We start from the raw sequence: 24,530 nt of genomic DNA on the forward strand, positions 1-24,530 counted from the left end.
TAACAATCTAAAGCCTAACATTCAAATATACAACATCATGCCATCCGTTGTTCTAAACGGACGTGAAATCCAGGCTCTCGCCTTAAGGTTCAAACTTAGGATAAGAGATGCATGGAAACAGGATACCGAGAATATTTTGGCTCAAGAAGAAGGATATAATCATTAAAACTTAAAGATACTTATTCATACTTTTATATGTAATTATTTCACAGTATCCAAATCATTTTCCCGCGACCCAAAGATCCCACTGCATATGAAATATTTTTGTGGTATATGACCGTTATTTACAATCAATGGACGTGTTTCGAAGCACACCAGTTGTGCATCACTGGTTTAGTTTATTCAAATTTATTTATTTAATTCATTTAATGTGTGTATACATCTTCTTGGAATATCCTGAAATTATAGGCCTACATAAATTGTACATACATCATAGAAACAGCATTACACCACTACAATAAGTAATGACGTATTTAAAATCTAATTTCCAAATCAACGTAAAGTTAGCGTGTGTAGTTGTTTCCACCCAATTTCGAGCACGCCGTAGAGTAAATTAATTTTTGCAGTTGATACGAGGCTGAGATCCGAAAGCAGCCGACACAGCAGTCACCGGAACGATGAAGTTTGATTAATTAACTGCCTCTGCAGCGATGGGTAATCTGAATAACGTTGGCGACGTCACACGTCTTCGACAGAATCAAGCGCAAAAGTCACATTTCGGACGTGAAACAAGAAACGCATAGAAGAGCGGAGACACCACGAGGGCCACAATCAGGCCCCTTCACTTTAAAATAACAACGGCGTTAACGGCTTCCACATTCAGCGTGTTCTTTATTCAACAAGGGCCAATTTAAAAAGTTGAAAATATTTGTGTCGCAAATCGTCATATATCACAAACATTTATATTATGACTAACTCAACAGAGAGAAGTGCCTATGGAAAGGCTAACAGGACGCTCACTTGTCAAGACATTACGGGTATTTTATGGAACCCGAAGCATCATTATATTATTTACAAAAGCCTGATACTGGCCCCCATCCTCAAATCAGACTAATTCAGTTCACATACTCCATCCACATTTCCCTAAAATCGATTTTAATATTATACGATAATCCATTGTCTGTGTTCTCCGAGTGATCTCTTGCCCTCAGATTTTCCAAGCAAAATCTTGTGCAAATTTCTAATCTCTCTCATACGTTACATGTCCTGACCATCTTATCCTCCATAATGTGATCATCCTACTAATATTTGGGGAGCAGTACAAATTATGGAGTTCATTATGCAATTTACTGCAGTTCATTACTTTAACCCTCTTAGGCATAAATATTCTTCTAAGACACCTTCAATTTGTGTCCTTCCCTTAATAAGACATGCCAAGTTTTCGCATCCCTATAAAACAAAAGGTAAAATAATAGTTTTGTGTATTTTAGTCTTTATATCGGAATTGAATAAACTGTCAGTAGTTAAAATATAAAATCAAAATAAACATCTGTACTAATTTTGTGGTATGCGGTAAATAAGGCTTAATTAAATATAAACTACAATCTGGCTAAACAATTTCTGCCGACAATCGAAGAATTAATCGAAAGGAAGTATACGTTTAGGCCTTACAACTTCAATTTTATAGACGGAAGATCGTCATTTGTGTACATTAACACTGTAAAGTGTCAATGACAATTAAGACAATATTAAAATAAATCTTGATATAAAAGTTTACCAAACTTCACACTGGACTGACTTTCAGGATGGAGTCCAGGTGGGACAGAGTGAAGAACCTTGGACTAGGATACTTTTAGGATAGAATTTCTTTGACCAGATTCATAAGTACCACTTTTGAATTATAAGCTTGCACCGTGGAGTCTGTAATTAGACTTCCATTCGTGATATTGACCCATTTGGGGCAGTGGTTAACTCGGTGAGCCACGCTCTATGGCGGTTCCGCACCGTAGTTCTGGAGTATGAAAAGCATTACAGCAGGAACAATATCTGTGGACTTACCAGAACGGGGAGAGACCTCCAGGACCAAGGCATATTATATTAGGCGGACGACGTGGGAATGGGCTAAGGAACGATTAAAATAAAGAGGAAAAAACATGGAAAGAAAAGATAGGATGACCGAAGAACTATCCTAACCTCATAATTACGTCATCATAGCATAAAACATAAGAGATTATTTTATTTAATTACGGCGCCTCTACTACAAAACTTTCACATCGTCGAATAAGGCGAGGTTATCATGGATGGTTGATATTTAAGAATAAAGAAGGTGACAGTCATAGTCACTACATCGTCATCTGTCTTAAGGGATATAATAAAAACAAGAAATGCATTACTCAGAATACATGAAAACCAGGCAGAGATTAAAATGAGTACCAAGAAAATCTAAGTACGGAGTTATAGATACATCATCCTGTTATGTGTGATGTGTAGAGTCACATAGGATTAGATCCTCCTCTTCGACTTCCACTATGCATGAAATACAGTATCTAAGTATTAATATTAAAATTTAAAAGTGTAGTGTTCCTAAGTTATGGCTAATCTAGACATAACACTGGAAGAACTGTGATTTCACTTCGGATAAAAAAGACGGTTAAAAACCTTTATTAATATCTCCGCAAATACGGTAATCTGATTTCATATAGCCAAAAAGTTTTATATTTAGTTTAAAATTAGTTCTGTAGTACTAACGTGGATCGTTACCTTATCCGCCACGAAATTCCCTGGAAAACTGCAGCACAAAAACATTTACCATGATTAAACTTAAAAACAAATTAAAATATTTCTATCACCAAATTTTAAATACAAAATACAAATTAATGGAGAGAAGATTCCTTCCTAGTAGAAACGGGTTAACGACCTACCTTGAAGAGGATGATTATGACGACTGACGCTATACTGACTTCGCAATGAGTAAAATGAATTACAGAGTGTAATCCCACAGAAGCAACGCATGGAATTTTCTATACAGCGCAACCGTGAAGAGAACTTAACGTTATGACTCGAACGGATTTGACTAGATCAGTACGGAATGCGTCCTACTCTACCGCTAGACTCCACTACCAGCGGCAGCGGTGGCGGGGAAAACTACACATAAATATAATTTGAAAACCATGTGCATCGAGTGCAAAGCCATCGAATGCCCGAGTTTTAATTAAAACAAACTATACTGAAACAATGCCATATGATTAAGACAGCGCCAAGTAGTCTGGAAGAAATTTACCAACGTTTTGGAGGTCCTCGCTGCCTCCATCATCAGGCTATACATCCTAGGAGACAGCCATATCCAAAATAATTGTGATTATTTAACGACGCTTTCTGAATCTCAGCATCTGGTACGCGGATCCGAGGAATACACAAAAAATCACAGTGAGTATATTTCGTTATTGGCTAGATTTGAACCTGGTCCTCCATATTACGAGGCAAAGAACCATCGTCATCATAATTGAATAAAGGGACGCCTCCTTGTTTCAGCAGAAGCAGATAAAAGAGATATAAAATTATGAAGCCCTCTGATGACAAAACTGACAACTAAAGAAACAGAAGCAGGGAATATAAATTAAATTTAAAACAGGAAACAAAAGTAAATTTAAAATACCTACATATCTAGCTTTACCTGCCCTTCAAACACTTCTATTATTAAACTTGTAATTCATTCTCTTTTCAACAAGATTCAAAATACTGTCAAATGGATGTAGAACTGATAACACTAGATTCCCTCTACCTCATATGAATACCCTGGGGCCATTCAACTGTGGCGCAGAATAACAGAAATAACAAAGTTATTTCACAGCATCTAGCTCCAGGTGAAATATTATGAAGGATGATATGAAGTGGATTCTGCCAGTTTCATTTTTTACCTTTTGAAACAACAGGTCAAAAATGTGTTTATTGCTATAAAAATATTTCGAAAACAGCGCAATATTATTTTTTGACTAAACGAGTATTTCGTTTTATTAGTGAAAAATTACGTTACTGTGTTATTACTTCTTGCTATGGTATAGATGGCTGAAGGCATCCTACCCATCGCAACGTCAAAGTTGGGTAAACTTTTGCTTGCTGTTCCACAACTTAGTTCATCCTGCTATATTTTTACGTTCATTTATCCATATTCTTCACACGCACAAGAAATGTCTCTTAAAATATCGACATTTATGCTTTGAATTTAACTAATATTTAAGAAGATCGGTGAAACGAACATCTGCCGCCATCTATCAACAGGCAAAGCTAATAACATATCATTTTTTAACAATATACATTACACGTTTCATGCATGTTACTGTGAAAAAATATTATACGTAAATATGGGAGATTTCACTTTTTCTCGTATATGTCAGTGGTATTCAACCTTTTTTGTTCGCGTACCCCCAGATATAATTTCTCTTCAACTTTGTACCAACAAAGTTGTTGGTGTATAATTCAAGTTATACATAGTATATAATCTACATCTAGAATAAATTAAATCAATTACATTACCGATTATTCAGTGTTTATCATAAAATAATATACATATTTTTTAAATTTCACGTACCGCCTAAGATGTCTTCGCGTACCCCAGGCTGAATACCATTGGTTTATGTAACCCGGTTACTAAACAACAGGGGTCAGAGCACCGCGTTCGATTTCGCAACTTACTTTAACAGTACACACATTTTCTGGAGTTATATATAGACGTGTTAGCCGCGCTGTACCACAATTCAAATCCGTTACAGATTCAAATTAAGCAACATCCAGCTAGGTCAGTCAGTCAGTATGACTTGTCACATCCATGTCTGTGGTCATAACGACTAGTTCGGCTTAGTCAACATCTGAGTATGTCTGAGCGGAGAATTAACTCAGCCTTCAGGCCGTGACGTCATGCTGAATACTGTCCAGAAACATAACAACTTGTAAAAATGTTACCAATGTTGGAGCAATCTGCATAATATTTGATACTATGGGTGTGTTACCAGTGACCCGTCTTTTTTTTCTAAATTCTATATAAAACAAGAAAAAATTCAATAAAATAATGAGGCGAAACAGCAAAGAGCTAGAAAACTAACTGGTATTTCCATACCGCGTATTAGAACTGTGCGCCTGCGCAGATGAGTTGTACTGCTGTTTAAAGGTCAAGTCAATTCTCCGCTCAGACAGACCAGACGAACACTGTACAGCCTACCGGCTTTTTCTGTTATCTCTTCCAACCTACAGTGACAAACTCCGTCTCTGAAAGTAAGAATTCTACTCCACACAGCCAGAGAAAATTGCCTCGAACAAAAGAAGCCATTTTAAATATACAAGAAAATCACAAACATCACAGGACGGTTCAATAAACTAAATTTTCTTGTTCAGTCGCAGAGACGCTGTGGTTATTATACAGAGTGATTCAAAAGGTTAGGGCCAAACTGATGGGGCGTATAGAGGGACTCAGAGAGAACAACTTTCGAATAGGAATCCACGTCCTCCGAAGTTATCCTTAGTCAGTAGAGGCCATTGAAGGTAGGGAAGCCTGATAACATTCTGCTGAAATAATCGTACTTTGATATTCTCCTACTAGCTTAATTTTGTTTTTTATTAATGTACAAGGATTACATTAGCAATTAGCAAAGTATGGGCTGGACGGCCGGGGTTCGATCCCCGACGGGGGCAGAGGATTTTTCCTCTAGCCTCTGCGTCCAGACCGGCTCTGGGGCCCACCCAGCCTCCTCTACAATGGGTACCGGGGTCCTTTCCCGGGGGTAAAGTCGGCCGGGGCGTGATGCTGACCACTCACCCCCATCTAGTGCCGAGGTCAAGGAAGAGAGGAGCTATACTTTCACTCCCCCCAAGCGCCTACATGGCGCATAGCGGGACAAACGATTATTTCAGCAGAATGTTGTCAGACTTCCCTACCTTCAATAGCCTCGACTGACTCAGGATAACTTCGGAGGACATGGATTCCTATTCGAAAGTTGTTCTCTCTGAGTCCCTCTATACGCTCTTTCAGTTTAGCCCTAACCTTTTGAATCACTCTGTATTTTGGATGCGAACTGCTTGTTTCCGCTGAGACACCTAGACGACTTAATCCCTTCTTTCACGTCAGTACTGTACGTTTTCACACCTGACATCCCTCACTTAACGCCGACTGCAGAAAACACTAACAAGGATAATGATGTAACAATTCCTTATTCGAATCTACCCTCTCCAGTTTTTAAAACTAACATTCAAAACATTATTAAATTGAGTTCGGAAAAACAAGCACAATGTTCTACATTCGTTTTCAATACACAGGAGTTAATAAGATACAAATACATAATTTGGTTTATATCCAGTATCCCATGATCACGTTAATTAGGGCCACCGAAGCGTTGCAGAGTGAAAGTAGAGAGAAACAGATATAGAGCTATAAACGTGTAACATTAATTAATAAAAAAATAAGCACCGAATTCAACCTGCAGGTTGGAATCCAGACGAAACAAATTTTAATCTGCATTACACACTCTTGTTTTCTTTATTAGACGGGATACCCTTACACAAATTGCATTAACACACAATGTATACTGTGCTGGAAAAACATGAATATCCTCACAGCACAATAAACAAATGCAATATTCAGGCAACTATTTATGAAATGTTTTTAAGAAACATAAATTTCATAGCGTCAAACTGGGGGCACATTGTGGACTACGAAGCGAGAATGATGCGTAGAGAAACTGAATGTCGCGGTTAAATGGTCAGCATTCTTGCTTCATATCCAGAAGTTTTAGGGTTCAAATCTCACACAGAAGACCAAACATCTTGACTGAACATTCCGTGAACCTTAAAATCATGACCGTTCATTCAACCACCTTCCCAATTTACCATTAATAATCACCGGCCCACTCGAACGATAGAGTAACTATTTATTTTTAAAAAGTATGGTTTAATATGCATGCCAAGACGAATATATATATATGTGTGTGTGTGTGTGTTGTATGCCGTTGAGTAATTAATATATTTTTAAGAAAGAAAAACGTTTCTGAAGTATGTGTTTCTTGCAAGTAAAATTGTCTGCAGTCACATTCGAACACGGGAACCTTTAAATCACAATACCAACGAAGAACAAATCACGGATAATAAGATACATAACCGTATCCCTTGAACGTCTAGCCTCGATGACGATGACAGTGCGAATAATACTGAGGATTACGTCGTGCTCATTTAAAAATGTTATTGCACTGCGCAAGCTTTAGACAACATTTTCATGTTCTATTTCGAATACCACAATCTACACATTTCATCGCTGTTCATTTCCAGTTGCTTCTAGTATGTGTTCAACAAGGAAATATTGAAACATATATCTGAACAACACACAGTTTAAATAAATGTACACGTGAATACAACATGCATAAAAACATATGCCGACACGAGGACTCGAACTTATGCAGCGAATAGCGAATCAGCGAACACAGATGTCCAAGAGAAGGTAGTGTTCACATTTCGACACAGAACCCAGTCCCACGTCTGGGACACATTATTCACAATAATTAATGTTTTTTTTAAAATAAGACATATACAATGGTGTATTAACTTAATAAATGTCTGGCACACATAAGTGTAATTAAAGGAATGCAGTTTAAATTCAGTTTCAAACGAACTGGTACACGCGAAGAGGAAAGTCAAATGTGGGAGCTGTCGAGTCATGCAGACCCCAGTCTCTGTTTTCAGATATTTGTGTATTCCTGAAATTTCCTTCAACTCCTGGACACCCTGCGGTAAAACCCGATATCGAACACTGTGCAGAACTCAACAACACAAAACGTTAGTTACTTTTACGAGTTACCGGAGTATTTCCATGTACAAATTCACAACAGCTAAAGTTTACTTCACTGGTACCAAACTTCAAAACCAATAAAAATAGCCACTCTCCCTTCTGGCATTATGGAAATGGTACCAGAGTATTTCAACCCTAACTAAAAAGTGAAGGCATATATATAACAATAATAATTGTGTTTATAAAAAGGTCGAGTTTTCTTCTCCATGGGGCATGACTATCTTGATTACCATATTAATAATATATCTCGTTGGCAAAAAGGCAGCTGCAATAGAAACCAATCTGCAATTCAATTGGGGGACAGGGAGACGAAAGGAAAGGGTGAGAATGAAGATCCTTCTGGTGTATGCTTAATTAAGTTACTGAACATGGTATAAATATTTGCGAAAGGGCTGCGTACAGAAATAATGGCTCAATACATAATGCCACGTATGTGTTATAATTTCTCTATATCGTGTTACTGTAACGCATGGTATCTTTAAAACAAAGTTATAGTGATGATCGTAATAAGAATTCAATTTATTTATTAATGTGCTTGACAACAGCTACAAAGCCAGTTACAGCCTAGCACTAAAATGAAGAAGTACAATTAAAACAGAACGGAAATACAAAAAAGTGAAAAATTAATTTGATTTAAAAATCTGACTAAGCAAAATACAAACATTATTTAAGACGTTAGGCAATGCTCCTTCAGATTGCATTGAGTGCAAAAACATAACGTGCTGTTGGACTGACCTTGAAATTACGATGTTACAGTAAAGTATGTATAGTCCTTGGGTATGCGCAGATTAAGTGGACCCAAAGCAGAAAAGCAACAACATTGCTTGTTGCGAGCACCATAACAACAACAGGCCCAAGAAAAGATTACAAATTATAAAGTTCCTCATTAAGCAATTTTCTGCATTCTCGCATTACTTCCTCCTCTAAGACCGAAATAAAATGACTCATGATATTACATGCACATAGAAGAATACCAAACATGTCATTATTTTAAAATGCTACTAGAATGAGTCCCGCTGCCAGTTTCAAAACAAATAATTGAAAGGAGAAATGAGAACAGGAAACAAAACTAATTATCCCTTTCAACCGCAAATCATGTTGTTAAAAATCAACTGAGAAACAGGCAATAGTAAAATTGTTTTCGTGTTCGTAATTTGCTAATGAATACTGATGACGTCCATATTTGTATTCTAATGAAACCTATTTGTAATGAAAGCATGTTCAAAAACAAAATGGCAGCCTCACGGAATAAACTGTTTATACAAAGTATCAAATTTCATTTTAAAGTCACTGGAAACTATATAATAATATTTTTATCCCGTTCGCTCAGCAGTATTACTTAATTTTATACTTCCTATTACCAGGCAATATTTAACAATAATAAATGTCGCTTAAGAGTGTCCAAAGCCTTTATCCAGTCCATAAATGTAATGTGCTTCCAAAATGAACTATTTTCATTTGCGATTACAAGTTTCTTGCCGGAAGGTAAATACAACTTAAGTCATCCCGTTACGCGCCATGTAGGAGCACAGGGGAGAGGTTGTACAGCTCCGACTCACTCTCAACCTCGGCACTAGATGGGGGTGAGTGGTTAGCTTCACGCCCCGGCCGTGGTTTACCCCCGGGAAAGGACCCCGGTACCCATTGTAGAGGAGGCTGGGTGGGCCCCAGAGCCGGTCTGGACGCAGAGGCTAGAGGAAAAATCCTGTGTCTCTGTCGGGGATCGAACCCCTATCATACAGCCCGCAGTGCCAGAAGGTAATTATTATCAAAATCTCTCACATATAAAACCATTCTGGCATTTAAGAAGGAAATATTAACTATGTTTCAAGTTTTATGCATTATTTGTGGTACATCAAATAAAAGAGTAACAGGGAGATTACACATGATTGTCCTTTGAATTTCAATGGAATTTGGTACTGTGGTTTTACACTAAAATTTCTCACGTGAACTTAATTTCTATTGTGGTGTTTTATGGATTGTGATGTCGTGTACCCTGGTAAGCCTTCGAAGAAACATAACCCCCTTCTTCAGCTGCCCTTAAAGGACATCGTTACACAGTAAATAGCAGCGTCTGAATCTTTGATTCTGGTATTCTGCATCCCCTAACATTATCACCGAATATAAACAAATCTTGTTTCCATTTGTAAAATTAAAATCATTAATAGGCTACGATAATGGAAAAGGTTTGCGTAGTTAATTCAATTTGAATGCAAAAATATCAAATGAGCTTATACCTGAACCAGCCACCCGCTGAACGCAGAAATTGCTCTACAGAATCCCTTTGTATGTATACCGAAAGTTGCGTAACCCAATTATAGAAACACAAAAGAACCCTACAAATGGTATTTATATTGTAAAAATGGCGTAAGGAATATAAAGACTAATAGTTTTTAAGTAGTCAACGATGTAATGTAAAATTTGGCGAAATCTGTAAAACAATAATCATTTGTGTTTTAAATGATATCCTATCAGGTTTAATACGCAGGCAGTAAATTACAATATGAAATATGACGAACAAATGTATTTTAATTAATTCAGAACAAAATATGCATTGCATACCGGTATTAACTGGTATTGTAATGCAATATAATACATATTAAGCGTGTTGTAAAAGTAGGGTAAGAGAAATTAACAGCACACAGCGAATGGACGAATTGTATATATTTCCGAAATGATTTTTGCGACACTTCGCATATCTCATTGGTAGTGATTTCAGTTTATTTATATGATCTATTACTCCTGACAAAAATCTAGTGTTCATATCAGAAAGCCTGAAGGGAAGATACCAATGGGAGACGCATGAGTAAACGGAAGAACAATATTAAAATGTACTTTGAAGGAATACTGTATAGTCATGTGGATTGGATTCATATGGCTCTTGTGAATATGACAATGAACGTTCAGGTTCCATACAAGGACGAAAATGTCTGGATTAACTAAGCAACTAATAGCTACTCAAGAAGAACTCTGCTCCAATGCGTTGTTTATAAATTTATTATTACTAAGTTAATCACAGCACTGACAATTGTGAATACAATAATGCATTTCTTTTGTTCGAAGTTCGTTACGTATACGCCAAACTTAAAATGTCAAAGAGAAAATATCTTAAAAACAAACAGGACCTATTGCGAGACTTCAGGTTCTCATGGCGGCAAGTAAAAATATAACTGCATTCTGGAATGACGTGCCGTTTTAGTCACGTATAAATTGTATGCAATTAACTGCAATGCAAGAAAATTATTTTCGGGGCTCCCCATTATCTGAGGCATATTTTTATATAAACCAAGAAGTTTTGAGAGTTGGCTTCATTTGTGTTCACGTGATGGCTGTCATTATACTAACCCTTATTTTTATTTTCGATGTTCCTGAGTGCGATATATGTCGAAGTGCAAATCCACTGCATTTCAATCTCCTACGCTAATCAATAGATCATATAGAAACGTATCGCAGATATTATTAAACATATTCTACGCAATTGTGCAACATAATAATAATAATAATAATAATAAAAATAATAATGTCTCGGATACATAGAAGTACATACCCTATAAAGTGGTGAAGAGATGGGATAATAATAATAATATAATGTATCAACCATTATCAGAAACCTTTCTGTAAAAATGAGCGGAATACAAACCCCTCAATCACTTACATTGCATAATTTGTTTTCATAACGCTTACGTTCTCTTGTTTAAGAACTTTATACACCTTCATTTAGGAACTGACAAACTTATAAGATTGTAAATTAGCATACAAAAATGCCCTTTCCATCATAAGCAACAATACAGCCAAGGTATATTGTTAAAATATTCTGCGCTCAAAACGAGTTTTACTGCTTTATAAGCGGTCCTCCGACACTGAACGATACTTGTCTATATTATCAATAATTCCTGCAACAGCTTTTCACTTCAAGATATCCAGTATCAGCATCCAAAAACACGAGTTTCGAAATCTCGGTACGGACATGGCCAAGAAAACTCAGAAACCCTGAGGTGAAAATCGATTCAGGTAAACCATCATGTTAGAAAAGTGGAAGTTGAAACACGAATGTATAAATAAGACAATTTTGCCCCAAGCTACTTTGCTCAACTAGCGAATACCTGGGAGGATGCAAACAGAACTACAGATGGTAAAGTAAGAATGCAGAGATGTTAACTAGTAACCATTTCTGTGGCCACAAACTCCCTGGGGTGTCGACAATTGTTGCGCTGTTCTGATGCTGTGTAATACAAGAAACTGAATGTTTCTATGGTATAATATACTTCTATGAACAAGTCTACAGCATTTGGACCTAACAGCAATGTATCAACAGGAAACTGCAGAAAACCACGCAATGAAATGATTCAAAGTTTCAGCTACTCTTCACCAAATATTATTAAAGTAATCAAATCAGGAAGGTGAAATGCGTGGAGCATGGTGCGATGAGATATGCAAACACAATCCTTAATACTTTAACTTTCTGTGTAATGAAACCACTTTCGTCAGAGTAGATTAAACTTTGTACAAATTGAAGGTACGCAGAGTACGTTACAGCACAACACAAAACTCTGTCATCAGGACTTCACGTCGGACCACGCGTTTGACTTGAGTATAATGGCGCAAAATATTTTAGAGCCTCAGCTACGTCACAGTCAGAGGTGAAGGGGTGAGCAAGACAACTCATGCTCTTATCGCTTACCCTCCATCCCCGTACCTCAAGCTGGCTGACCACAAACGCGTGTATTTGTAACGGTCAACAAAACTGAAGGGTTTGAATATCTCCATACTTGTGCATGGGATAAAAGATTAACATACACTCTTACAGTTATACCTCGTTTCTTCTCTTATGAAGCTTGACCTTCGCCGAGACGTGCACACAATAGTGGGGGGGGGGGGGGGGAACAGCCTTCAACCTGTATTTAGTTGCAGCTTGGCAGCAGTATGACCACGTTTTTCTGTTTAACCACAGTGAATCTAACCTGAACAATCCCACTCAACCAGAAGAATATACTTGGCAACACGTGTGGGTTGGCTTTGCTCCTTATGACCATACCGAAATCGGCAGAGAAGCACACAGCTGGCCTACCCAATACTTCCCACCCCAGAGCATAACTTTCTTCTGGTTAGTTTTCTCTAAACCCTAACGAGACAAGGAACACAGTATATGCAAATAATAATAACACAGAATAATAAAACACAAATACAAAAAGACATTTGGAGAAAACAAAGGTAAAAACTGTAAAATCTGTACAGGTTTCCCACAGCATAAATTCTCAATCATGACAAGCACCATTTGCGATGGATACATACGGATGTCTCCCTTCTCCACTATTTAAGGACACTTTGGGGCCCATCGAAGTCACCAGTGCATGGTCAAAAACAGATCTTCTCTGGTACTGAAAATATTCTTAATGTGAAATAGTCCAATGGCCCCCTTGCAATGCATATTCCGTGCCTTGTTACAAGAATGCCTGTACCTAAAAATCAGGAGGCTGACCAAGCACACGTAAAACTTTCTACAATAGGAAATTTTGTTTATATTCTACAATATTGTGGCGAGCGCCCTGTTGCCAAATTCTTGCACCAACAGAACTGAATATACAAACAATCCAAGTACTTACTGTCGTAGACTGTCAACATGGCATCAGCGGCGACAGCATCCCCCACTCCATTCTCTGCAACGCATTCGTATTGGGCCTCATCACGTTGCGCGCGCACGGGTTCAATGCGCAGAAGAGCGCCTCCCACGGGATACTCGTGAACTAAGTAGCGTGACTGTGTACCGGACACTCTCTTGCCATTCTTTCTCCATTGCAGAACAGGCGAAGGATCTCCTCTTGCCTGGCAGTAAAATGCAGCAATGCCTCCATTCTTTACCTGCTGATCCACTGGTCGCACAATGATCTCTGGTGGATCTACGAAACAAACAAAAATGCAATGTTACTAAAACTTACTTTGATATGCCGATGTTTAACCCCGCCTCTATTGCATCACGGATTAACTACACGCAGGAGAGTCCGTCCTGAGAAGCTCGGAAAATAAATCCCCCACCTAGAACCTCAACCTCACTTCCCACTAGGATACGTAAACAGTACAGCGTTGTTAGCCTCGCTACATTGCGAGTTGTGAGCTAACTTCACTCGCCTGTGCTCCGAGGTTCGTGTTGCAACGCTGTACAATTTTACAATGACCTTCAAGCATGCAATTTCGTGACGGCTGCCATATTTAACCGCGTAAGACCTGAGGTTCTCATGACGGTGAAGACGTTTCTGGCTGTGACGCCATCTCGTCTTATATGCAGATACCAACGTTTCGGAGAAACATACTGTATCCATCTTCAGGCGTCACAACCCAGAAGACGAACATCAACATATTACTTAACTTTTAATTATAAAACATGTATTTAGGGGCAATCGTTAGAGAGTGTAACCTTTTTCATACTTGTTTGCCTGGTGTACCATTTACGGTGAATTCAGAGGATCGATGTTCATAAAATTTCCGGCTCTACTCATTTCCCGAGCGAGTAAGGCAGAGACTTTACATAACAGAATCTTAAAGTTACGCAAACACGGCAAGTGAAGATCAGACTGCTGTTAATTGGAAACTCAATCCGACAAGGACAGAATACACGCGGAGCTTAACTATTTCTCTTGGGGAATATAACGTAATCCTGACTTCAGCCAGGTGAGTAGTCAGTCAGCACAACCTAAGAAACAAGAAGGGCAAAACTAAGCAGACGTAAATTGATCATCCAATGACGTTCAAAATCTTCGTAACATTGGTATAGCATTGAAACGGAAGTATTCTGTCTGGACTCTATCTACTGTCTTAATAAACAAGTGTTGTAAGTCCTATGGCCTTCTAAAATACACATAATTTCTGAATGATTGCGATTTTAAATACTTCATTGACCTTTAAATTAATTAAGAAGGTACAAGACCTCTGGTTTAAAAAATCAAATACAGTTCAGACTTTTCCACATGTCTTCCACTTCTTCATCTCTAAGAAAGCTTTGCTGTTCTGAATACCATCCTCCCCCCCCCCGCCCCCCACTCACCGTTGCCCTAATTTCACGTCAAGCTGTGGGTTCCCTGCGCTGTCCATCATAAACTTTTTCACTACCATTCCTATCGGCAGCAAAATCCACCCCTCTCAATGCTACCACAGTTGGGGTTTGAGGTTCTCACGGCGGTAAAGATTATCTTCTGGGTTGTTGCGCCGTGTAATCTAGTGGAATTTTATCGACGTTTCAGCACTCTTCGTTTGAAACAAGTCTACCAGATTACAAGACTCAACGTCCCAGAAGACAGCCATCTTCATATTGACGTTGGTCTTCTGGGTCGTAACTCCGTGTGGGCTTGTAAGTATATACATACCAACGCTTCGGATAAACGCACAGCCATCATCTTCAGGGTTAAATGGAGGCTGTACTTTTATCAAAAGCGCTGGTAGTTACCTTCAAGTCTACACGGTCGGCGTTATCAGCCCAGAAGATCGAGAACGATGGGTTGTAAGTTATTAACTATTCCTTTAAAGAGTTAAAGTATTATTTTTGTTTAATACATCTTTTCATTGATTTCAGAACATGATAAACATTACACCTTTCGAAAATAATACCATGATTTGTGATACGCACATACAATATTGTAAAAACATTCGTAATGTTTCATGTTTATTTACTAATCCAAGTGTTTCCCCAATAATTTTCCTGTTGTTCCCTTCGTTTCTTTGGTTGCATCCGAAATCCTTTCCTCTTCTGCGTCACTTTCGCAAAGCACCAATCTTTTCTTTTACTTTTCGTGTGTCATATAATTTATCTACATTTCTTCGCACGTACTTCACACACACGCGTCACATGTTCACATCTGGTTTTGACAATATGGTAGCCATTCTTACCACAGAAAATAAATTATTTCGGGCCCATATGTATTTTTCATCACGCTGTTGAAAATGTGTGTGAGGGAAATAATTCGAGAGGTCTTCTTTTCCTGGCGTTACATGTGGAATCTATAACATCTCTCTTTCTCTCTATTATGGCTAACGATCTTTTGCGTGTTGCAGCGATTTCTCTCTTTTAATTCTCTCGCATTATGCAGATGGCGAACGTTTCATTCTGAACCAGCATGTTGCCAGATTGTACGTCATCATCGTTGATGGGTTAGTGCGCACAGCCTACTTCATCTGGCAACCCTGCTGGCATCCTAACCCCTTTCCCCTTCCACTTTACCTCTTTTCACGAGACACAGACACACACAGATGCTTGGGGTAATTAAAGCCTTGAAGAAGAGGGAGATAAAAGGATGATAAAAAGAAAAGAATGAAAAATTGAGAGAATGGAGAAAATTTTGGAATGTTCACTGAATATATATTTGTCGAGGTCGACTCTGAAGTCACATGACAACTAGTTGGATCATGCAGGTTGTTTCAGCGTGGTTTACAGTATAATAATTCATGTTAACCCTTTAAAACCGATGGTTAAGAATTTTTTTACGAATTCAGTCCGTACCGCAAAGAAAACAATTATTCACCATAAAAAATTAAAAGATTAATGCTGTTTACAATGAGACAGAAACATACGAAATGCATAATTACAAAATACAGAATTAAGGATAAATTACGCAAATATTTAAAATAAATACATCGATAATAAAAAATAAGAGCAAACAAGTTGCGTATAAGTTTTAATACTGTTATGTGGAAAATAGTTAAATATAATTAGTAATTGAATTTTGACAAAATCAAACTTAATAGTGCAACCGCCCTTCCGCTGACTGTTTTTCTTCTCACTCTGGTTGCCCCGGGATCAAACCCAGTAGCGTGCCCGGTTTGCTTGCGGTTACAGCTTCATATAACTTCGGATAATGCGGAGGGATATAATGACTAATAATTGGTGTAGGGTTTGTCGGCGAGCAAGATTGTCCGACTCTCGGGGATTATACGGGGACTGTGATAGTTGGAGCGGCCGTGCGCCAAGGACGTGAAATCTGAGGGGATGATTAACTGCAGACCACACCGAAGTCACCTTGGAAATATTTCACCTTTTAATTCCTTTTAACAAGTTATTCTTATTTTTGGGCAGCGCGATGATTCGGCTGTTGTATTTTTGATCTTGAAGTTTAATGAATCGAGGAGAAACTGTCTGCTTGCCTTTAAGAACCGAACTTTTTAGAGAGCGAGCCCCAACGCAACCTCGCTTTTTATATTCCCTGATCGTAACAGTTTTTGAATTTTGAATTGAATATGACAATCCGATTCGTCCCCCAAAAAGTCACTTATGACGTCGGAAACGTGCCGAACAGCCACATGCAAATTTCATTGGTCCGAGTCGTAGTGGAGCAGCGGTCATCTGGCAATCGTCACTTCACACCTACTAGGGCGCCCCAAACCAACGGTCACTAAACCGAATGTCGGGGGAAGAGACTTTCACACGCCAGGATGGCGCCACTCTCTTTCCCAATGTGATACATTGGACAAAGCCAAAACTTAATAAAATCACTCAAATTTTGATGAAGTGAGGTGTACCAAGTATCATCTAATCACACCTCCTTCGTTCATATAAACCAGATTAATATGCCAAAGTCTGGTTTACCCCTCATCTCAAGTTTCAGTCCGTTCGGGAATTGAACCACGGACCTGGACTGGCACAATAGTAACTTTGAAACATATTGAAATGAAACAGCAACATGATTTAAACAAACAAAACATCAAATACAAAGTTCTGTAACCTTACGTTGCAATGGCAAAGAAGGAACAGACAACAACAATCTGACTTAATTGTGAAGATGGCTGCCTTCTGGGTTGTTGCACCGTGCAGCCTGCTGGCTCCATCATCAGGGCAAATCGCTCTGATGATGGAGGCAGTATGACCTCTGAAACGTTGATTAACATCGACCAGACTACACAGCGCAACAACCCAGAAGACAGCAATCTTCATAATCACCGCCGTGAAAACCTCATAATCCTACTGACTACATTGTCATTAATTAATATCAAAGTACTATATGTAATTAGTACTTTCCATGATGGTTTCATGGTTAGCAAATGTCTTCCTCTGTAGCCCTATGTCCATACTAGCGTGCAGTTTCTTGTGTTCATAAGTCACGAACAGTTACTTCCGCAGACAGATAGCTCGACACGTTTCTTCTACGGATCTGAAAAGCTAAACCAATCCAGAACACGGTGTTCTCAAGCAAGACATATCGTGCATAGCATGGAAACTGTTAAACACGTAACCGTATTATCGGATAACCTACTTAAAATCAATTAGAATACGATACATAAAGTTGACCTGATAAAGCAAGCTTACAAGTCAATTTACACTGTAGTTTGTATTTTCGGAAGACGTAACATAAACACACACTAACGTTAAACCTCCCGACAGACTACGCCTTCTCACATTTCAAAAATAAAATAAAAATATAACACGAAGAAACGTTCGCATCTTAGGTCTTAAAATGGCTCTGTAAGATTTTCTCTTCCACTTGGTTTCGCAATGGAAGGTACTGAAACTAAGTGTAATTGAACCACTGCACCGAATAACCAAGGCACAGCCCAAGGTTTTTTGCTGTACGGAATGTTATTAGGGAGCTACAAGAAGCAGAGGTTGGCGAAACATTCCCGAGTAGATTATAATTCACTTCCACGGTGCAACAAACACTTTGAAGACGCACCGCCTCTGTCTTGTTTATTTTGACTAGCAGTTCCACGACACTTAAAAGCCTCTCTCAGAAGAACTGTCTTTTCTCTTCGCACTCCTCCTCCCCTCTTGGCCAGCAATTCCATACAATTCCACTCAGTACCGACGCCAAGAAAGTGTGGACATATACCTCCATTCCCCACATGTATTCATGACGTGATGCTTGGTTAAGAATCAGAGACAACTTTTACCCTCCACGTATTCTACAAAAATGGACGGTAATTATCAATGTTTCGGATAAACACAGCGCCACCATCTTCAAAGCGGATGTAGGTAAACGTTCTACTTTACGTTCCGGTTACATTACACAGAGGAACCCCCCCTCCCCCGTTCCAGTATCTCCTGGACAATGGTGTGGACTGGACGCACTCTGCTAAATGAGCTATACCATTCCATGTATATATAATCTGTGTGTGCACGCGTGATAGAGGGCGCAAGGAAGGGCGATAAAACACTGCAAATCCTGAATCTGTAAATATTGACTTATGGGTGAATAATGAATAAAATACAACACCAAAAGGCTTAATGATCCTAACAAGTCTATGCCGTAGGCTCAGTACACACTCAATAAAATCCTCTTGGGCTATCAGCAGCTTCAAGTTATAAAAAGAAACCAACGTTTCGACAACCATCTCCGTCCACGTCTTCATGGATATCACGCGACTGCACATAAAGAACCAACCAGAAAGCTGACTAAGAAGCTCTATCGAACAATGCCTGCGTTCTTCTACCTCCATCGTAAACTTGATTTTCGGATGGATGCTGTTACATATCCCTGGAGCTCTTCCTTTCCATGAGGCCATACAACGGATGTGCCGCTGACGTGCACTGGCTTCTTCGGCGCCAACTTCTCATTCGTTGTTATAATTATTGCACAGTGTAACTGGCTATTACAGAAGCAAGTGGTGATCCGATGATAACGCCCTCGGATTGATCGTCAAATGTTCCATCGTGTGGTGGTGAGGACCTGTCTCGTACGGGCTGTAGTCTGTGGTGTGTCCTTCAGTGTAACTGAACAATGGGACTACAACACAGAGCACCAGAACATCCGTTTCCTGTAGACTAACGGTCTGTAGCTTCGGGATTAATGCTTCGGAAACCGTTCAGAATAGGACACATGTACACAATTTTGCTTAGAATGACCGATACTATGACCTCCCAGAATATTGACCTTTCCTCCTGGGACACCTGTACATCATCAGTTGAATCGCCATTTTCTCTCGAGACCATCAAGTTCAATATTTTCTTCAATACGTCTACGAATAGGAAAGATGATAAACTGTATTTGTAAATTCAACTTTGGATGAAATATGCAGTGGGCATTCTGTGGCCACCAGTAAGACACAAATCGACAACTTTCAACACGCACACATACAGAATGTCTCTTATCAACTGAAACAAATGTCGCTATGCAGAAGAGTGGATTACTTATTTGTTCCGAAATATTTATTTTTATTTATTTAGTGTTCTGTCTGACGACAGGTCCATATGAACAGGATCCTTCCATCCTTTTCTCGGACTGGGACCTGTTCATATACGTTCTTGGCAGATGATCCAGAAGTGGTTTGCCATTGCCTTCTTCTGTGTGTGAATGGAGTAATTGTTGGGATGCCACGGAGAAACCGGGGAAGCCCCCGGAGGAAAACTCCGTGTTGCCTAGACCACGGCCTTGCCCAACACAAGTTATAAATTCGGGCAACATTTGAAAAAATCCCGAAGAACGAAATCCGAATTTTTACTTTTATAAAAACAGGACAGAAGATGTCACATATGAAAAGAGATGTTGTAATCCCCGCAACAGCAAAAAAGGACAAGGATTTATTTATCATTATTATTATCACGATGATAATAATGATAAACCGCTTTTAAACGTAATTATTGGCTTTCATTTCCACCAAGTCCAACTGAAGATAGGAAAATGAAAATTATTAATTTTGCGCATAACGAAATAAACACAGGTCAATACTGTGTCTTGCTGTGGTTAATGTCCAGTTCGCAAGCCCGAAGGTAACATGAATCTACCTTCGGGCTTGCACAATTGTTATTCTTTCTCGATGAAAGATAATACCGAAAATTAAATAATATGACCACAGGGACCCCACAGCATAATGCAGAATCCGAACCACTGTCGTGTACCTTACAATGGAGAAGCAGTCTAGTGACTTTGATAAAGATGAGGGCAAACTTGTGGAAAAGTTCATACTGGATACGCCTGGTCTCGAACCTGTAACATTCTACACAGATGGCATTCGTTAACCACGAGGTATAGTATATTTACTCAAAAAATACATCAACTGGAAATATACAAGGAAATAGAAAAGGTTTTCCTTAATTAAGCACGTCCGATAAAACACGATAAAACACAATGAAAAAGCGCAAGATCAAATAGTTTAATTAACATTTACACAAAATAACATTAAAAAGCTGTCATATTTCGTGTCATGGGGAGCAATATATGTCATTCTCGTCACTTCACACACGAAACATCGTAATGGAAAATATACACAAGACACAGAAACAGGAAATTAAAAAAGCGATACAATATCAGCATCATCACACTGGACATCCCTGGTGCATACCGAAACGAAATAACTTCATCGAAAAACAAAACAACGCAGAAATACGAACAAAAAAACACAATAAAAAACTGAAAGTGTATCACATACGGATACAGACGAGCGTGTCAACATTAAAGAACGATCAAATGTCACAGCACTGACGACATATCGATAAATTACGAATCAAATTACAGACACCCGTCCTACACTGCGTTCGATTACAATATTAAAATGAGGCCTCAAAAAAAATCTCCTCTCATGCAGATTTCAAATAAAAAGAGAATGAAGTTGGGGACTGATTAAAAATAAATAGAGGGGAACCCGGCAACATGATGGACAGAGTCCTCGCAGGTTCCAACCTGCTTCCATAATGCATTCACATAGCTGGGGCAATTAATAGCAGGAGCCTGGGTCTAAGCGATGGAGCATGTCTACTGGAATATTAGACAATGTATTGAATTTGTCAATATCGACTGAATTCGCAGCAAGGACGTTCAGGACGAGCTAAAACCACGCAGTACAGCAGCAACATGGAAAATGTTGTACCACTGTAAGAGCAATAAGATCATGTATGATTTGAGGTTTTCACAGCGGTGAGTATGAAGATTTCTGTCTTCTGGGTTGTTGCGCTGTGTAGTATGGTCGATGTTAACCAACGTTTCAGAGGTCATACTTCCTCCGTCATCAGGGCGATGAATTGCCCTGATGACGGAGGCAGTATGACCTCTGAAACGTTGGTTAACATCGACCATACTACACAGCGCAACAACCCAGAAGACAGAAATCTTCATACTCATCGCCCTGATGACGGAGGCAGTATGACCTCTGAAACTTTGGTTAACATCGACCATACTACACAGCGCAACAACCCAGAAGACAGAAATCTCCAATGATCACGTTATTAGCTCAGAACTGTAATGGGGTTTCCAGCAATTTTAAGCCGATTTCTATACATGTCGAAATTTATAAATTTATACACAATTTTCCTTTAATTAAAATTAAGCATCTCTCCAAAACATGACTCATAAGACTTTGAAAAAAAAAATCATTTTACATTACAGTTTACGCCACAACGTATGGACTATCTTCAACAGGACTTACTTTGTTTGTTCTAGCTGAAGTCAATATCCTTTGGCGTGTAAGTAATATACTACTTCAATAAATCGAAACAAAAAACAGGGTTAGTGTTCACATAATTTGTAATGTATACGTGACAGTGTGAGAAAAGTGACAACGCTTATACCGCACAATCTGATTTATCCTTAACCTTCTATTATCGACAATACGCCAGCAGATCCCACGAGATATTCACGATCAAGTAAACTAAAATTTAAAGAAGAATTAATTCAGGTACACCAGACAAAAAAGAAGCAATGGGCACTTAAAATTAAAACCTTATTAGGCCTACTTAAAAGTTCAGCATGAACACTAAGCATATGAATTTTTAAGGGAACATAATCCCACAAGGCGACAAGAAGAAAAATTGCGTGTTACCAGAAACAAAATATTTTAAATTAATTTATTTTTAGTCCACTGCCCCTTCTTCAAATAAATTAGGCTTATGAGATCACGCCAAATGTGTGCGTGTCCACATTTCAATTTTGAAGCAGTTCATATATTTTCGCAAAACGTTTTAAAGACGTTACGCTATTATAGCCCGCCCTAAAAGCGTTACGTTCTAACTTCCCAGCCAAAAGCCAACTAATTGGTTGCCTTTCGCGTCACTTTTCCATTCAAATCCCCTCCCTCTAAAGGGATTCGCACTTTAGAGATACAAAAGCCTATGTACCTTGCTCTCATTTTTCCCGCGTCCTGACTTACTTGTTTCACCCAGAAACCAACAGCGCCCTGTTAAACACAATAAACAGTGAACGGACTGTTGCCAACTCTGATCCAGAAACAGTTCGCAAAGTCGCAACTTAAAGGAGCGGTGGCGTCTCTTCTAGAAGGTGGTGGACATTTTCAGCATCTGCTGTAAAGCGGTCCTATAAGTTCTTCTAACAAATAAAAACTAAAGAATAGCTCGTTTATCTTATTACACTGATATCATCAAAGCTTACAGATGTTTTTGTAGCTGGGATTATGTTTGAAATAATACAACACTTGAATATTCTTTTTACATTTATAATTGGACCTGTTATGAAGTTACAAACGCTTTACACAGTGGATTGTTGAATGTGTTTTGCAGCCAGAACAATATTAGCTCTACTCCTGAAAGTTGTTGGACTAGGTCTTATATCACAAGATGAGAATTCAAGCCTCACGCAACCGTTAACTTCAAGCGACAGGATATATACGTCACGCGGAGACTCACGCGATTTAACGAGGCAAACAGTAAGCTGACCTTATACATCGTTATACGTCACATCTTAACAAGACTCTTAATTACTTACGTTCCTCATTAATGTATATTTGATTCTAACGAATGCACTGTAACGTAAATAAAATATAATTTGACTAATTCTTTAAATACGGCGGATTCTTAGACATAAAAGAATTATAAGGATCATTATGATAATTATAAGAACCAAACATCCGATTCAGTTGTAAAAAAAACTGGATTCAAGCAAACAAACGACGATTCACCAAGTCGGGACTTACATACAAGCATTGAAAAAGAAGTTTACTGAAACTCTGGCAACCATTAAACAAAATAGTTGTTTTGACAAACAAATTCTGAACTAAATATTTAAGTTAGTTACATAAATCCACATTTAAATTGCGTCAATGTTATTTAATGCCACTGAAGTTACAATGCAGCATGTTTCACAATTCCACCTATTTTCACAAAACTCAGTCATACAATTACGGGCTGTCATCGACTTTCTTTCACTAAGATAATAAACTTCATTAAATAAGTTGTGGAATTATATATTTAACGAGTACTGTCACAGTGACGAAGTTTAAACTCCAATTAAGTCTCTGTAGAAACGTTTTAAGAGGTCTGAATATAGGAATGATACTCTGTAACTAGGTTTAATTGAAATATTAGCCAGAAAGTAGGTCGAAATCACTTTGCATTAACTTTATGACACTTCGGGACTCAAAGAGCTTCTGCCACCTGCCATCAGTTCATAGAACTTTCCCCTCACAAAACGATTAAAACGTTCCTTCCCCCCGTCCCTGACACTTCTACTTCATGAAAACGCGTCTTAAAATCATCTAAGATTCAAGTGGACAATTCCACTTGTCACCACAAGACTAATTCTTTTACTGAAAACAGAAGACCACTTAAACAATCCACGCAAATTTCCTTCACTTTCTAATGTTAAAATAAATATTTCCTTCTGGTAACACATTCTTCGGCAAAGTTCTATATAAATTTATATAAATTAACCCTTTACAGGGCTAAAATCGTCGAAACATTTTATGAAATACATTTCCTGTCTCCACGGAAATAATACAAGCGTAAAAGTTATAAATTCCAATCTTTTAATAACTTCTTTCACTCAGACAAAAATACGAATTCTGTAAAGACACTCTATGAGCGGCGTGTCGAGTTACGGTCTGTTAAAGAAGTCAAGTT

At 38.5% G+C, this 24,530-nt stretch overlaps 1 protein-coding gene across 6 annotated transcripts in view; it reads right to left on the reverse strand.

Moving 5' to 3' along the window:
- The window catches only part of Lar (tyrosine-protein phosphatase Lar), a 355,632-nt gene that overhangs the window by 133,476 nt on the left and 197,626 nt on the right, over window positions 1-24,530 (reverse strand). For all 6 annotated transcript variants that reach the window (XM_087357458.1, XM_087357455.1, XM_087357460.1 and 3 more), the window contains one exon: window positions 13,372-13,665. In XM_087357458.1, the coding sequence (XP_087213584.1) occupies window positions 13,372-13,665 (294 nt within the window). The remainder of the gene's footprint in view (window positions 1-13,371; window positions 13,666-24,530) is intronic.

Source organism: Zootermopsis nevadensis, unplaced genomic scaffold (assembly GCF_977971745.1).
Source record: "Zootermopsis nevadensis isolate Lab colony 2312 unplaced genomic scaffold, Znev_1.0 Znev_ptg000028l, whole genome shotgun sequence".
Lineage (NCBI taxonomy): Eukaryota > Metazoa > Arthropoda > Insecta > Blattodea > Termopsidae > Zootermopsis > Zootermopsis nevadensis.